The sequence below is a fragment of the Ceratotherium simum genome, chromosome 17, assembly GCF_057802395.1.
Source record: "Ceratotherium simum simum isolate JZ-2026a chromosome 17, ASM5780239v1, whole genome shotgun sequence".
Lineage (NCBI taxonomy): Eukaryota > Metazoa > Chordata > Mammalia > Perissodactyla > Rhinocerotidae > Ceratotherium > Ceratotherium simum.
Genome location: NC_141916.1, coordinates 22,418,899 through 22,436,768, shown reverse-complemented (window position 1 = coordinate 22,436,768; position 17,870 = coordinate 22,418,899). Strand labels below are relative to the sequence as shown.

The 17,870-nt window shown below is 40.5% G+C and overlaps 1 protein-coding gene across 2 annotated transcripts; it reads right to left on the bottom strand.

Annotated features, from left to right (window-relative positions):
- Positions 1-1,082: 1,082 nt before the first annotated feature.
- On the bottom strand, positions 1,083-15,122 carry SLC38A2 (solute carrier family 38 member 2). Of its 2 annotated transcripts, XM_004428924.3 has the most exons (16): positions 14,828-15,122; positions 13,553-13,750; positions 13,184-13,265; positions 12,922-13,037; positions 9,956-10,029; positions 9,765-9,857; positions 9,554-9,635; positions 8,046-8,128; positions 7,564-7,622; positions 7,303-7,473; positions 6,810-6,889; positions 6,595-6,695; positions 5,863-5,987; positions 5,356-5,500; positions 5,146-5,243; positions 1,083-4,088 (listed from the first exon to the last, which is right to left on the bottom strand). In XM_004428924.3, exons 2-16 carry the CDS (start codon positions 13,666-13,668, stop codon positions 3,990-3,992), a joined length of 1,524 nt encoding a protein of 507 aa, XP_004428981.1. In that variant the 5' UTR covers positions 13,669-13,750; positions 14,828-15,122; the 3' UTR covers positions 1,083-3,989. The 2 variants fall into 2 exon arrangements, with proteins under 2 accessions (XP_004428981.1, XP_087298642.1); XM_087442516.1 differs by lacking the exons at positions 12,922-13,037; positions 14,828-15,122 and having other exon boundaries at positions 13,553-13,749.
- Positions 15,123-17,870: the final 2,748 nt, after the last annotated feature.

The window sequence follows — 17,870 nt, the reverse complement described above, 5'->3', positions numbered from 1 at the left end:
CTGGAAATATCTCTTGGGGATAGCTGGCTCCCTGGTTATAGAACTGTTATTTTCATCTCTTGAATGGACCCACCCACCAAATTTATTTCTAATTTCACATTAATAAACTGGCATTCTGGCTCATTTCGGTATCATTTTTTTTAACGGCTTAATTTGAAGTGTAGAGATTCTACTGAAACCCAGTCTGACACATAACCCCACCCTTTTCCTCCTAGGCATGTTAGTTGCACGTGGTTAAGTGTTCAATTAAAGCTTCTCAGATGAACAACTGAAAATTGTTCTTGGTCTTTTGTTCTTCAATTCAGATTTGTGGCAAATTCTGCAGCCCTTTCCCAAATAATTCCTTCCCACTTGACCATCCTTAGCAACTGGGTATTAGTTTCTTACAGAAAAGTCCCCTTGCTTTGGAACCACTCCCAAGCACACCTGCTGTTCTAACTTCCTCTTTGTTTCAGCTTCGGGTATTTCACTTTACAAGCCAAGTTTTGAAGGCTCTCAGTAGGCCATACCTGAATTATCCTGTGTACCTCAGTAATTCTCTTCACACCTAGCATCACTCAGGTAAACCTACGCACGGATCAGCCTACTAATTCCTCTCCAGACATGAGTGCTTCCTCTCCTTTCCTGTGACTAGTTCAGCAAAGCTGAACTAACCTTATTCCCAGGCCGATTTCAGTGCCCCTTAATTCTAATTTCGCATCAGAACCACCTGGGTAGCTCCCTAAAAAAAAAACCAAGCAACCTGGGCTGCCCTCCAGACCTATGGAATCAGACTACGTAGGCATGGGCTCCAGAAAGCTGCCTTTTGAAACAGCTCCCAGGATTCTGACGTACTCCTGGACGAAGAGCAGGCCCACGCCCAGTTCCTTGAGACGCCTCTCAGCATTTTTTCATTCCTCCTCACACTTTGTAAACTTAACCTTTAAGAACTTAAAAGCAAAATAAACTTTTTTTCCTGACCATTCTTTTTCTTCATAATTACTAACATTATATGGACATCTACTAAGTGCCAGGTGCTGTACTTAAAACACAAAATACATCAGACCCTGCTTATCCCATCACCTCAAAGGAAACACTGCTCCTCAGGATTAAGCATGTATTTATTTTAGTTCAGTTAAAACAAACATACATTGTTTCATTGAAACGGTGTAGCACTCTTTGCCAACAAGTCGCACTGGAATTGTTGGCCTCTAACAGTACAGTGGGGATATTTACATTATATACAGAAAGGTAACACACCCAGGTTCTCAAAAAGGTCTTTCATTACACTAGATCACATTTGATTTCATTACACTAGATCACATTTTCATTAACTACTGCATTTTGAAAATTTAGACCTTATTTAAAATTTAAAGAGATCTGAACTTGCACCAAGTTTTCATGAAAAAATATGTTCAACCAGTCTGTTTATTGCAAATACAATTTAAATGTTTTAAACCTTTTAGTGTTTATACAACCTGTCAATTTGTTTATATCGAAATTTCTGTACAGGTACTTTTGGGACAATTCTTATAGATACATAATGTGAATTCATCAAAATGCAGTTAAGAAACTTACAGGAATATATACACTGAAACCCAAGACCCAAACCTGACATTATATACAATCTATTTACAAATACATATGGACAGACAATGTATGTACATAGATTATCATAAATATTGAAAAATAGGTTAGCTTTAATGGATTAATGCTGTTCTATAAATAACATTACAGTTATAACTGAAACATCCACGGAAGACAGTAATGCAAAATGAGGTGACAAGACAGTGGTTTTAATACTGAAGACTGCTCATTCATGGGAATTCACTAGTTAGGAACCTCAAGGCAGACAAGATAGCTCCAAGAAAATCATGCAATGGAATTTACCCTAGCCAGTTGATTTTGAACCTCAAACAGCTGAAGAGGATTGGAGGAGCCTCCCCACATGGATTTGCTGTGAGAAGAGGATTCTTTTTTCCATTCCTTCCTGGTTGCCATGGTATTTTCTTCCATACGAAAGGATGTAAACTGTAGAAAACAACTCTTCACTTGTTTGTCACTTGTTTGTATCTTAGATATAAAATCAGCAATTCTTTCCAAGAACTCAAGTGGAAGTGCCGATTCTTGGTCGGAACTAGAGGTGAGGTTCTGGATTTGAAGGGAGTGTCAAAAACCCAATTAAATGAAAGCAGTGCTGTAGAATCCATCTTCTCACTGCCTTTCTAGATGGTCCCCAATTACTTAATTTTCGTAGAAACAAACAAAAAACGGACCATTGGTTTCACCCAATGTAGCACTACAGGACGTCTTCCAGTTCCACAAGGGTCTTTAATTACAGACACATCTTCTCTGTAATTTAGTCACATATAATACAAGAATGCGTAACAAAACCCATGTCTGCCACATTTCTGGCCCTTGCCTAAAACTAAAAATGTTTAGTTCAAGAGAAAAACCTTAGAGCCAGATGACCAATTGATGATTCCATTATTTGTTTCCCTCAACCACTAATGGAATTATGTATATTAGATTTTAGTCATTATGCCTGATGAGCAAAGTACCACATTATTTAATAATATATTCACCATACACTATAACGTACAATAAATGTGCTCTTAAAGCCAAGTAATTTTTCACTTCTAACTGGGATGAAATGGAAGGGCGAACATGCAGTTGGACCAACTACTTACACTCAGGTTGCACTGTTTTCCCTAGCTAACCACTTGTTGGATGTAAACAAATAATTCTATGTTGTACAAGAATGAGATGACAATCCAGTGCAAACGAGTTTAAAAAGCTTACTGCATGAGAAACCCAGTGGCCTAGATGAAGAGAACTTATACCAAATATCGGTGTAACTGTGGATTAGATCTCTACTGTAGACAAAACATGAATACGACTAAGCCATACATAATCAAGTAATTCACACTTCCAGTAGTAGATGAGCATTTTGAAAAGTTGTACTCTCTGGATAGAATAGTTTTGGCCTACAGCCATCAAATGCCCATTTTCCACTGCTGGAAGCAACGTCAAAAAAGGGCTGGCCCAAAAAACCAGGGCTGTTGATACAACTCTGGAGACACATGCAACTGAATAAACCCTGTTTTACCCAATTGCACTATTTGGTACCTCAAAATTAGTTATTTTACTCCCCACAAAAATATCTGCATTATCTTCCATTCTAATAGATTGAAGTCATTAATATTTCAGTCTGAATGAACCGAATTATTTGGGGACAAAGAAGAAAAATGATGAACAGAGTTCATCTGATTTGGGTATAGCAATAATCAATCAATTATCCTTTAATGGTGAAGTTTGAATGGAAAAAACTATGCTCCTATTCATGGTACAATTTTTCATGACATTTTCTCTAAAAATTATTTTGGGTAAAAAAAGTATTTGGCTTATTATACCTACAAAAAGGCAAATCATTTCATACCACTAATATTTGTTTTTAAATACCAATGAAAAATTTTTTATGGAATTTACTGACAACCGTTTTTGGATAAAGTTCAAAAAAAGCAATTTTTTAAAAGTAATATAGTGCTTCTGAGGTCTTTAAATATTTTTGGTACAAAAAAAATTATAGTGTTTTTCTCAATGGTTATTTCAATACTTTGCTGTAAATTAAGAATTGTTTCTCACATCGAATGGTTCCATTAGGCACATTCAAGTAAAATCATAAAATATCCAAGTTAAACAATGACACAGCCAAACATGTGGCTTGATAAAAGTTAAGAGTCCGTCCATTCTCTGGAATGGAATAAAATTGTCACTTCCATTAACCCGAGACTCGTGGTTTTGTTGTTAATATCCATTTCTATCATACAGAATAGTTTCTTTAGGGAAAAAAAAAAGAAAAGTTCATTTATTCTGCATTCAGAAGAACCAGCGAGGAATCTACACTTCAAAAGGAAGTGAAACTGAAAACATTAGGTGAAAATTCATAGTAGTTGAGAGTTGACTCAACACTGGCATCAAATGGACTATCGGAGTTTTAGTGGTGACAGTTAATGGCCACCTTCAGAGGCATTGTGTACCCAATCCAAAACAATCAAGGCCATGCTCCCCGTCATCACCACTATGCCACTCAACAGGAAGCACATTGCCTGCAATGAGCACATAGAGAAAACCGATCAGCAAGCAACAAAACATGTGCTAAACACTCCTCTTCCTACTTTTAAAAATGGGCTTATAGTTACTAACTACGTCAGTAATATTTTATAAAGTTACAGTTTTACCTTGCTAAAGATATCTAAACTTCCTAAGTGTATTTACAGTACAAAACAACCGTACCATTGAAATTTTCCCAAATTTCACTTTTTCACTCCTTTGTCTCAAATGAAAAGGTTAGAAATAATTTTCTTTGCTGAGTAAACTATTTCATATAACACAACTGGACTGGGCTTTTGGCGTTTTTTAAAGCAAAAATTGAAGTCACAAAATCAAACCCAAGTCATCCTAAAATGCAGCCTCAGTCAAAGCCAGAGACTTTTCTAAGAGACATGAGGAAGTTTACTCTTCATCCTACCCTTCAATTACTGCCATTCTATATTTTGAGTAAAACAAGATGACAATTGTTGGTTTATAAACAATTCTAGTACTTTCATCAGACTAGAATGGTAGTGGAGAATAAGGACCAGAAAGCCGTCTTTTCCTAAATATCCCCACCAGGAGGATCATTTGTGGTTGACACATTACACTCTTTCTAAAATGCGTTGTTACTACACTTTAAAGTACTATTATGTACTTTAAAGTATAATAGTCTCCCAGAGCTTTGCTTTGAAGATGGTTAGTCTCGTTCAACTCAACACCCCATTATCTTTCCCTTTTATATCCTCAAGGCCTATTTAAGTGCCTGTCACACAGTAGGCAGCCCAATAAGTGTTGGTTAAACAAAAGTTGAAAGTTGAGTCAGTATCTTTATGCTCTTTATTTCTATCTCTAAAATATCTAAGAACTTTCTTGCAATTAACTTAAGCATGGATTAGATGGCAACTATCTTTTATCTCCCCTCCCCCAATCTTGCACCTTTATAGAAATATTTACTAGAAACTGAAAGTGAAACTACAATAAATGACAGCTGAGACTAAAATTAAAATCAGTTGAGGCAATTCTGGTATTAGAGGATTATTACTGTTTCTACAGTCATAATCTCTCACTCACCCCAATCTTTTGTACGGATTTCATAGGTTCTTTCTTCACCAACTTGATATAGAAGGCAGACGGAAGAATAAAAATCAACATGGCAGCTGCAGACGCACCTGTAAAAGAACATTGACCATTTCTTGAGAATTCAATAAATCACTTGTTATTCATTTTTTAAACGTCAAATCCCTGATATTTGAATCAACTTCGATACTTTGTGAAACTTACCAATGAAACCAAAGATATCTCTAATGGTTGGGACAAAGATGACAAGCAAATTGGTAAATGCCAAGATAGACACTGTAATGACACTGTGACGCCACCAACTGAAATCTTTTGCTGGACACATCAACTGGGTCAAGGAACTCCGGATCTGCAAAAACCAATAAACAGATAAATAAAAACTCCAGTTTTAATTAATAAAAAAACAAACAAAACACAAATAATAGGAAATATCTAAAACAAGCAGCTATTTAAACACTAAAATTGTGCCCCTCCTCTGCTGCTCTTTTCAACATCTGAACACTGAAAGATCACTTTATATCTTTGATTAGGGAAAAAATGCCCCAGGATGTTTTGAAAATCTACAAAGTATTAAAGACAAAGCCCCGTCAAAACCACTATCAACTTGGTATTGCTCTAGCAGTGTTTTCGTCTCCCAGAAAATGAAAATCTCACAAATCTTAAGATGTTTAAAACTCACTCCTACTGCAAGGAGAGCAGGTGAATATTTACCGGGAAAATAACTACTGGGACCGTCAGGGTGACAGCCACTAACACAGCCAAACGGACGATGAGAAGAAGAATGTCAGTGCCCACGATAGCGGAGTAGGTATGAAGCAGTTCTGACTCGACATGTTCTATGGGAAAAGACACACACAAGAACTTCAAGGGTGCTGTTTTCTCTGGAGCTTAGGGAGAAAATCTTAACTTACAGCAAAATTTGCACCAAAGTTATTTGCTACTCACAAAACAACTATAAACTAAGAGGCTAATAAGATTAATTTGGAATTAGGGGTTAATGCAATTAAAATAACATTGAAGCAAAATTTTTCTCAATACTAAGTAGAGATTTAGCCACATGACCCCCCATTAAAAACATGAGCTAAACAGCTAAATCCCAGGGTTTGGCTTACAGTCTGGGTGTGTTGTATTAATATGAAGGTGACTGGAGAGGAGACAGGCAGAGTGAACTTAGATGCAAGCACATGATATAAAAATACCACCAAATGACTAATGGTATCTTTTTGAACCTGGATTCTAGAAATTACTATTAAGAATAAACTTAAATATACTCTAGGAAATTCAAAGCTCTAAATTCAATTTTTCATCACAAATATGAAATATACCAAAACAGACTGTATTTTTAAAAGTGATAGACTATACACACAAAAGTATCAATTTCATTATATGGAAGTATTAATTTCATTTTACTAAGTGTTTTTTTGTAAACTAGACATTATTTACCGTAAAATGTCAGGTAGCCAAAGAGAGCAGCAAGCAGGTACATGAGAAACATAGCAAAAAATGAAATCTTGGACACATTCATCATTCTTCTACGGCTGCGGCTATGTAAATTCAAAGGAAAATACAAATATATATTTTAGCAGTAGTTATAGCAGTAATCTAATATTTTTCCAATTTTTCCAACAAATTTATATGAAAATAGGTAAAGCACTCACCCTTTCAGCTCTTCGTAGATGGGAAGAATAGCCGGATGACAGACAAATGAAAAGGTCAGAATTGGCACAGCATAGACAGTCTGCAAAAAATGCAAAAACTGATTCAATACCTTAATGTAACAAACTTGTGTTACCACAGTTCGAAATTTCTATTTTATAGTAACAAATCTTAGAATCAAAACCTAATCAGTTTCCCTTGCATAATTAGCTTCCCATTCTTCTAATTTGTTCACTAAGTGTGACCAATATCCTAACTTCTGTATGTGCTATTATTAAAATCATGAGTATTTCATCTCTCAATCTATTTTAGGATATAAACCAATGCTTTCTTAGTCTTCAATAATCAGCTAATCACATTTTCTAAAGAGCAGCTATCACCCCTCCTCCCTTTACCTTGCGAGTTATTTTTCAATTTCCAAGGGAGAGTTTGCCTCTTTTCTTCCCTAAAATCTTCCTTTGAGAAAATAAAGATTATATATATTTAGTTAGTTACCTGTGAGTTGAAGATAAAGTAACGAGGCCTGCAAGCATCATCTTCAGTCATGTTAAATGCCACGGAAGACGCAAATGCTGTTGTTGGTTGTGTTAAGCTGCTGTTTACTGTCTCATTAATTATCAAAGCAACTTCCACAGGACAAGGAATCTGAAATTTCTTGCAAATCACCTGAAAATATATTATTTTGCATTTGTTAAACTGAATAATGTGACAGGGCTTATAAAAATATCTCTAGCTTTAAAGAAAAGTTATACCTACCACAATCAGAAAGAACATCATACACATCAAAGAAAGGCCACTGGTATATCCCAAATATCCTATAAAAGAGAAGGGAAAAAAATCAATATTAGTTTAATGAAACAGATATAGAGCAAATATATTTTCTTCACTAAATAACTTAATTCTGCTTGGAAGAATTTAGTGTAGATGATACTGAATTTCTAATTCTTATATACTAAGATACAGAATTACTTAAAGATACCTGCTAATAACTAACACAATAAAAACTTTCATTTTTTTATTACTATTTACAAAGCACAAGATATTATAAAATGTCAACAAAAAATATTTTGGGCCCCTGGTAGTGATCCTGCTAGGATTTTGAAAGACCTACAGGTTTGTATGCTGTAACTCCCAAAAGTATGTTTTCAGGGCTTTTTAGCTCCCAATTTCCATTAAGAGAAAGCCAACTAGCTGGTGAGAGGCTCACTCCAGTTCTCTTTAGAGACAGGTTTGCTCACCTAAATTTCTCAGCAGTGATAAAGGAAGGATGAGCACCAACGACACCAGTAGAACCAAATAGTCACCATTCAGATACCACAAGCTGAATTAAAGAAAAGAAAAACAAGGTTAAAACCAGTCACAAATATCCTCAGAATAACATACACATCTCACAGGACTTACTTTATAGAAATACTGTAAAAATAAACAAACAAAAAAGGTTGGGAAAAAAGTATCCCTTATTTCAAAAAGCCTACAGACGAGAATAAATTTCTAACTGTGCACTAGACGAATATTTGCTCAGGTTAGAAACGGGGTATGAAACAGTATAACTTCTGTCCCACTGTTTACTCTGGGAAGGCTGCCAGCTGATTTCATAACATAAAATGCTTCTTAAAGGCTCGATACTAACGTAGGCAACAAAGCAGCATTGTTAAGCCAGTAACCTTATCTTTAAGCACTTTTAGAAAAATTGTACCCCAACTTTGTCATAGCTTTAGCTTGCAATTTTTAATGCCAGAAACAAGGAAATTTTAAAACAAGTTTCTTTCAGACATTTGTTAGCAAATGTATTTATTAAGCACTTCAACAAGGAAGTTTTTTCATACTTAAATAAAATACAAAGGCAAACACAAAACAACAAAACGCAGTCCCCTGAGCCAGGTCATCAAGAGTATTATTCCAGGTCATCAAGAGTATGTTGTGACACCTTAAACCACCTTGACTCCAGAAGTAGTCAAAAGATCCTTTCTGAACTTAGAGGAAATATTACAAATGTCTCCTAAGAGTTTAGAATGTCTTTTCCTTTTTAGGTAATCAACTACACCCTCTTTTAAAACACTATTTTCCAATTCTAATTGCCCTGTGAATCCCACTCCACTCACTTCAGCAACAAGGATCCCACAGAAAACTAATATTTAAAGATCAGCTTGTTAAATTAAATTTCTAGAGCCGCAGAGATAACCATACCCCTCTATTTTGAGATAACAAGCTGCATGTAAGTGAGGTAGTAAATTATCCCTCCCCATGTTTACTTTAGATAAAAACCTGTTAGTCCACTGAGATGAGTAACTTTGCAAGGATAATGTTTCTACAGCATGGCCATATATTTTCTGGTATTATGCATTTAAAACAGATTAAGTTTCAAGAATTTCAAATTTACAAAAATCAGACAGGGATTGATTTTTAAGGTAATTCAAAGCTTCAGTCCTAACTTAGGGTGGAGTATGCGTTATTCAGCTATAACTTCTTAGAAAGTGAATATAAAGAGAGATGTTAAATTCTAGAAAACCTGTTTTCACACACAGGTTAGAAATTAGTTATCCAGAGTTATAAGACTAGCTACCATCTTTGGTCTTTCCTTCTCAGAAGTTCAAATCAGTTTATGGGGGACTTCTTGGTCAGTTTCAATAGAAATATTTATGAAAAATAATTTACTGATAATCACTTGGTATCCAACTTTGATAAAATGTATCTAACCGTTTTAGACTATAATTGTTTCTTATGAGTAACCTTACTTAGCACCTACCCAGTTGTATCTTCAATGTTCATTAATGCCTGGATCACCAAAGGTAACTCATATTTCACTATGAAGAGGTAGCTTGACATAGCTGGAGGAAAACAAAATTATACCATTACAAGTGCAAAATGTGGCATGTGACACCAAAAGTAATGTGTCACCACTCTGTGCTATACAAAGAGCAAAAAGTCTACCCAAATCACCTTTTAAAAATTCTTACCTCCAATGTTTTGCATTGTAATTGATCCAGAGGCTGCAAGCTTTCCAACCAATCCGAACGCCTTATGTCCCAATTGTTCATATAATAAAGACCCTATAATTGGAAGAACACAAAAGCATGAAGCAAGGATTTTATGAGGAAGCAAATCATGAGGCAAAATTGTTTCAGAAATATCAAGAATGCTACCATACCTCCTTCATTGGCAGTCTTCAAAAGGAGATGAACAGAATACAGGGAAAATATTGACACAAACGTCAAGAGAATTCTGATGAGAGAAGAAAAGGCACAGGGTTATAAACAAGCACAGCTATATTTAAAGACAACTCTTTTTGGTTATCTAAACATTAAATACGGAACTTGTCCCATATTTCTGGTGCTAGACAGAATGCCCCCAAGAACTGGTGTTTACTTTCCTGGCTAGAGTGCCAACATCTTTCTTGGCACTGAAAATTTGTATCATGTCTTAGGTAATAGTTCTACAGTATTGATTAAGAGCAGGGGTTTACCCACTGAAGGTGCCAGGAGACACTGGAGAGCCTAACTTTAAAGTTGGTGGAATTACGAGACTTATAATCTTATTTTGGCACCATTACATTTAGCTGTATCCTTGCCACTTCTCTGAATTTTAATAGTTCCTTTTATCTGTAAAGTGATGGTACTACCTGCCAGTAAACCCAGACTACAAGGTACTTGTGAAATCCAATTGAGATAGGTTCAGGGAAGGTTTTGAGACCAGCTGGACTACACAGATACGGAGAGGAATGGGACTATAAGGAACGGGGGAAAAGATACTAACATTGTAAGTGTCAGGCACAGCTTTACAAACAACTAGGCACAAATCAGAGATGAGACCGCTGTGACGATATACTATATTGCACCCCATGCTGTGGAATACAGGCCTACCATTGTCACAAAGTTAAACAATGCGCATGCTAACACAAGTAGGCTATCAGTCCAACTGTCTGGGCTGTCTCTTCTCTCAATCTTTTCACTTGGATAGAACAGGAGAAAAAAAAAGGAAAAGAATAGAGAGAGACTAAAGCTTCCCTAATATCACTTAGTTTTTCTATAGTGTCTCGATTCTCTCATTCCAGCTTTATCTTCCTCCCCACTATAGGCAAGCCAAGAAAAATATGGATTTCTTTTTATTAAAAGGAACAAAAAAATCAAAATCAGGGAAACTCATACAAAACTACAAACAAGAAGACAGACACATCTTTTTGATTCTGTATGGGCAATTTGAATACAGTACCAAATAAGGTCTGGCAAAGAAACCGATGTCTGTTAGTTAAGCACAGGTGGTGGCATTAAGCTGCCATTCTAATGCCAAAAGTTTTATGGGGTCTAGTCTGAGGTGGAAAACGACACCATCAGCCTCACCTCTAAGTGGACAAAGTTGTTGGTTTAATCAAAAACAATTTTCAAAGTATGCTGACAAATTCAGTCCTTCTTTCTGTCATTACACTGAAATGACAAAAAGGGATGAATAGACTTCATAACCTTTGAGGTCACTTTCAACTCAAGATTGATTCTATTAATAAGGTTAGCTACAGAGTTGTTTAACCAGACTCCATACCTCCAAATATACCTTGTAAAATACTGGTGGATTAAAAACTCACTTTAGCACTCTTGATGTTATTTAACCATTTATTAAAATGGTTAATCATCAAACACATAGACCCTATTAAAGTACAAATAATTTCAAAAGTGCAAGGGCAACATGTCAGAATTTTGCTTTTGCTTACGAAATAGAGGTGCCTTTAATCTCATGTAAATTCTGCACTATAACCACACTGGCAGCATTTAAAGACTGCCTCCACTTTTTATACTAAGAGTTAGCAAGAGTTTCAAATTTTTAACAATGATGCCATTCAAGTTCCCCACCAAAAATTTTGAAACTCTAGGGGCCTTTCTGTTTCAATTCCTGGTCTTTCACCTTAGTAAGAGGTCTCAAAAAGCCTCATGCTAATGATGAAAGCTGACTGAATCCTAGCTTCCAATGCTCAAAGCCAGGCTTAACTTCAGTGTGGAATTTCACCACAAAGCAGAGCTTTGCAAAGGTCTGCTTTTCTTTTCACGAACATTCTATTCTGCTGGAGAAAATAACTTGAGTAGAAGGCACCAATCAGCTAACTAAAATACATGTGTCTCAAAGGGACAATTCCACACTACATGTATGTATGGTTTCTTCATCTATACAATAAACCACGCTATCTTCCAGAGAAACAGCCTTAGCCAGGAACCCATGGGTACTTGATAGCTCTGACGCAAACATCATTTAAAATGCGTGCTTAAATTTATATGTATTTTTGTTTTACCCCAGAAATAAGGTTTTCTTTTCTATTATATTCTCCAAGGGTCAGTGACTCCACAATGGTTCAAGAACCACTGCTCTCAAGTCTTCTGTAGCTCCAAAATTCTATTCTAGCTATTTATGCTGGAAAGTAGAGAAGTAACTAATTCTAACTGGGCAACTAGGGGGGGAAAAAAAAACACTTAAAAGCAGGTAATTATTAAAATATTTATTTTTTTGCTATGGCATGTGGCAATCAGACAGACCTGGAAGAAGTAAATATTAAAAAACAAAAAACACCTATGGGTTGCTTTTCAGGGTCCAGAAAATTATGACTCACTTTTCTTAAAACAAACATGTTCCAGGTTAGGCAAATACCATCACATCCTATATACATGAAAAAAAAAAATCAGTTGCTTTCCTTATGCACGCAAGGGGCCACAGGTCCTTGGGGACACTGTGTCAATTTACCAAACTGATTTGGAGGTACTATGCTTACTAATATTCTATGCTTCTGATTTTGCAAGAACAAAATATCTAATTACCCTGGATTTATCAATAGTTCTTTTTAAATATCCAACCCCTGTTACAACTCCGTTTTAACAAGTCCCAGTGACTTAAAAAGACTTTTGGCTTAAGTATCAGTTTAAAGTACTGTCCTGTTTTTTCCTACCTAATTGGCTTTCTCGATATCATGCAGTTATATACTAGAACAAAGAGATTTTTGGATCTCTCATTTTAAATTTTAAGCAAATGATTTTTAAGTCAACTACTTCAACTGTAAATTCAGTCTCTGGAACCAAAATATATGTTGCATCATCATAACTGCCCTGCACAGCAGACTCACTACTTACACATACTTACATAAAAAGAGCAATTCCAGTATTAGCCATGGCATAAGAAAGCCCAAGGATTCCACTGCCCACAATCGCATTGCTCAGATTAAATACTGACATTCCAAAGGAAGTAGTACCTGGATGCTACATAGAGGGAAAACGATAACCAAACATATAACAATAATTAAAAGGAGAAAACCAGCTTTGGGCAAGTTAGATTTGAAATCTGAAGTAAAACTATTCTTTTACTCCATAAAGCCACAGACACACAAATTACTTTTTTAACTTACAAAGTCTGTTTCATATTTCTTCTTCCCCAAATTCGATTCAAGTAAAAAGTTCTGGTTTTCAGGATCTACATCTGCATAATGGCTGCAAAAAAAAGGAGAAATCCTAAATCGCGTTGAAATATACAACGGAATGCTTGCACACAAAACAGCCCTTCAGTTCCCTCACACACATTTACTTAAATGCGCGTTAAGTAGGAGTCCACTTGCACACGAGGTATTGTCACTGCAATAAGACAACCGGATACTCTTTCAGGGATCACACTCTCTCTCCAAATGTTACAGTAAATTAAAGCAACAGAAGCTGAGTCCTAGCTAAAGAACCCCCGACCCGCACCAGCCGTCTTGAAAAGAGCACACAACTTCTCCCACCTTTTCAGAGCAGCTTGCTTGGTGGGGTAGGAGTAGTTGAAGTCGCTGTTCGAACTGTAGCTACTGCTGTCCTCATCCGGGGAAATATTGAACTTTCCCATTTCGGCTTTCTTCATGCTGCGCACCTGGAGGAATCGGGTGCAGCGAGTAACACTGGGCTTCCTTTTGTCCTTGGCGTGCACCGGCCCGCGCTGCTGCCTGCGAAAGTAGAGGCGGCGCGTCAGGACTGCGGCGCCCGCCCTGGTCACGTGACGCCGCGGGAGGCGCAGCGCGGCTGATTCATCCCCGGCCAGGCGAGTGGAAAAGTACCAGCCGAGCGCGAGGGGCGGGGGAGCGCGGAGCCGCGGAAAAGTACAGACAGCCGAGCCGCGGAGAACAAAGATGGTCCCACCGCGGCGCTGCGCCCGCCGGACCCCGAAGCCCTTCTCCAGCGGATCTGAGCATCTCACCCGCTCCATTATCCCAGGTCTGAGGGCAGGGCTGCGGGGGGCTCTGTTTCGCCACCCCCTGCCCCAGCCTCTCTGGTCGTGCCCAGGCACGCAGGGCACACGTCCTACCCAGGCACTGGCTAGGTGTGCTTGCAGCCAGGCTTACAGCTGCCCGTTTCTAGCATTTGCAACAGCAATGCCGCGTAATTCGTCCTCGCCCGGAGCCGCCAGATGGGGACACGCTCCTGCGGCAGATAGCAGACTCGAAAGGGGCGGAGAGGGCTGACATGAGTCGTCCTCTCTAGAAAAGGGGCGAACGCCCGTTCCTGGGCGCGCAGAGGTGCCGAGGGATTGTTTACACGCGCACGCCCGTGCCCTCGACACGCTCGTCCACAGGCATTTGGCTCGCCAGCGCTTCGCCTGGCCGGCCCCTCCTATGCCCGGAAAGGAAACTGATGCAATATCGATCGCCGATTGTCAAACGTCCCCAGCCCGTCTTCCCCAACCGTGGCCTCGGCTAACTCAAAGCCCGAACCCACCACCGCCGCCCCCAAATTCCAAGACCCTGGATTTAATTTGTATTTATGCAAATCAGTCACAAGACTTGCCGCAGAGGAGCCGCGGGCCAGGCTGGCTCCCCTCCCCCTAACGGGAGGACGCGGCCCCCGCACCGCGCCCCTCCCCCGCCCGAGGAGGGCGGCTACTCCCGCGCAGCCGGGGTCGAAGGCGGGGCCCACCGACCGCAAACACCCGTCCCGGGCGGAAACGACCCCCGCAGCTGCCTTCCCGCCGCCCCTCCCCCCCCGCGCCCCGCGCCCTTTGCACAGACGCCCCCCGCGCGCCTCACCTCGGTGGTCTCCGCTCCTGTGTCCCGGAAAAGTCAGGCAAATGCCTTCGGTGGGTTTTACTCAGTCAAACCAAAATCGTAAAAAAAACAAAAACAAGAAAACCCCCAACACCAGACAGGAAAAATAATTTTAATAAAAAAAGGAAATGGCAAGTTGCCGCCCCAATCGTCCGGCGTCCGCCGTCTGAAGGGAAAGGCGCGAGCGTGCGGGAACGCGTGGTCGGGCTGGCGGCGGCGGTGCGGGGAAAGGCGCTCCGGGACGGCAGTGTCGCGCGGCTCTGGAGCCGGCGGGCGAGCAGCGGGGTTATAGCGGAGCCCGGGAGGACGCGTCAGTGGGCGGGGCCCAGCCGCCGGGTGCCTTCCCTTTGTGTATCAACACCACCTGGGCTCCGCCCCCGGCCCGAGGCCCCGCCCCCGCCCCCCCAGCACCCCGGCCCTCCCGGCGGGCTCGGGCGGCCCGGCCCCGCCCTCTGGCGCCCCCCGCCCCGCCTCCCTGCAGCAAAACCAAGCGCCGCTCTTTCTAGTCCCCCGGTCCGCTTGGAAAGACCCCCATGCGTCCCTCGGCCTGTCCATTTCGGCCCCGAAGGTCCCCAACACATGCGGTTGTCTCTGAGGAGACTTCCCCGTCAAATTCCCTTCCGTACGAGTTACCAGCAGTCTTTGCTTTCTCCTCAAGGCTTTTTGGGGACACATCTCGCCCACCCAACCCTTTCCTGCCTGTTCTTTTTGTGATGTACCCGGGGGTTTTCCCTAGCAATCTTGGGCTAAGGGAGCAACGTTGTCTCCCTGATGGGTTTCTGTTCTCATTCTTTCTTCTCCACCTGGACCTGCTTTCACTCTTCAAAACTAGCCTGATTAGGTTGGTTGGCAGCTCCATTTCGGGATATCTTTTTTGTCTGAACATGGAAAACCCTACTAGAGGGGAAAAGCTACATCGTGACCAGCAAGCCAGATCCCTTGAAAGGGAGCCCTGGTTGGGCCTCGAGTTGGGGGAACCGGCTCTTTTGAGGAGGTGTAGGAGTCCCCAGTTTTCCCTTGGCAGACACGTTTTACTCATTCCACCCCCCCACCTCCCCTAATTTGAGAGCTCCTCTCGCCCTGCTCGCCTTTCTTTCCTTGTATTTACAGAGGCGCTGCCTCCGTTGGAATGCTGGTCGGGGAGACTTTCTCCCGAGTCTGATGCTTCCCCTCCAGTGGTGATGTGGTCCTGCAACTAGGGGGCCCCTTCGCTGTGGAATACTCGGCGCTGCCGGAAAGGCAGGCGTCTGTCCCTTGCTGGAAACAAAGGCCCCTTCCGAGAGAGAAATGTTTGTTGAATGAATGAATAAACAAACGAGTTTGACCTACTGCTCTCTTCCTTTTGAGGACGTGGGAGAGATTGGGCAGGGCGCAGAGGAAAGGGTTGGGTGTGATCACAATTTTTGCTTTCAATGTTTTCCTGAGGAAATCTGTACAACTGTGGATTTCCGTGGCACGTGAGGCTGCCAGTGCCCTGGGCCTGCACCAGAGTTCATGATTGACAAGGGAGGACCCGACTGCCCCTTTACATCCTTTTGTTCCCCACCCCTTCTACTGGTCAGACCAGTCTCTCCTAAACAATACTTTTAGTGCCCAATTTCCCCTCACCATCCCTCAAGGCTTAGTCACTGAGCCTCAGGAAAGCTTCCCTCCGCCTTCATCCCTCCCTTCTCACCCCTCTTTTTGCCAAGTACTATTTTCCAAACCATGTGGTGCAGGACTTTTTAAAACCTGTACTGTCTTGTACTTAAAATGGTTCAAGTTTGTAGTCTTGTCTCCCCAGGGAGATCGTGAACTCTCCGAAGACAGGTTTGCCATTTGACACACAATGGCAGCTGAAAAAACTTATCTTTCTTCCATTTACATTCCCTTTAACACGGATCACCTCCTCTTGTCAGGAGAGCAATCTTAGTGGGGGTTAGAGGACTCCCTGGAAGTTCCTTTATATCTGGTTTCAACAGATAAAGATCAAAAAGTCTTAAACCACGTTTTCATCTAGGTGAGTCTCCTGCCCAGTAAGAGGTGCTAAGGAAGCCCTCAGGGTTGGTGGTTATGGTTGGCAAGTCCCACTCTCACAACTAGATTTCTTGTCCTTTGGATTTTTTGGTGGTTTGTCTTGCAAAACATGCTTAAGAGAACCTGTAAAATTCAGGGCAAGTGCATGTGTGTGCTGGGGGGGAGTGCTGTAATCTTGTTCTGACCTCTGCATGATAAGAACCTAACAGTAAATGAAAAAAAGAGAGAGAGGCGCTGAAACGTCTGTTTTTCTTTCTTTTTTTTTTTTTTAAAGATTTTATTTATTTATTTTTTCCCCCCAAAGCCCCAGTGGATAGTTGTATGTCGTAGCTGCACATCCTTCTAGTTGCTGTATGCGGGACTCGGCCTCAGGATGAACGGAGAAGTGGTGCCTCGATGCGCACCCGGGATCCGAACCCGGGCCACCAGCATCGCAGCGCGCGCACTTAACCACCAAGCCACAGGGCCGGCCCTGAAATGTCTGTTTTTCTATTGCCAGTTTGATTCACGTTTTTAAAAACCAATCTGAGGCATATCTGCTAACTCAAGTGGCTTCCAACTGAGGTCTGATGTGCTTGGGTTTTTGCTGTTATGCTTTGAGCTAGAAGGCATGGGACACGGTGCCCTTTCCCAGTTTCTTGGGAACTGTCCCACCAAGCCCTTGTTGGTCAGAAGTGCTACGATTTTGCTTTATTTCTAAGCTAATGTTTTGAAGAATAGCGTTTTTCAAACTGCAGAATGGGACACAGTGGTGGATACTGAAGAATTTAGTGGATTACTATGAGCTGCTTTTCTTTAATGCAATAGAACAAAATAGAATAAAAGATATCAGTATACCATATATAGTAATGCTAAGTACTATTCTGTAAAACTTTAATTTTGATTATGTATGCACACGTGTATATTCTGAGTTGTGATGTAAAATACATTTCTTACTGTGGATTGGGATCAAAGAATTTTGAAAGCTCCTGAGAGCAAACCTATCCTAAGACAGAAAAATAATCACAAA

Coding starts and splice junctions, on each gene's coding strand:
- SLC38A2 (XM_004428924.3), bottom strand. CDS start 13,668: ATGAAGAAAGCCGAAATGGGAAAGTTCAATATTTCCCCGGATGAGGAC. Junction 10,030..12,921: donor ACTGGAATTGCTCTTTTTAT/GTAAGTATGTGT, acceptor TTCTCTCATCAG/AATTCTCTTGACGTTTGTGT. Junction 5,501..5,862: donor TCCCAGTAGTTATTTTCCCG/GTAAATATTCAC, acceptor TGGTTTTTGCAG/ATCCGGAGTTCCTTGACCCA.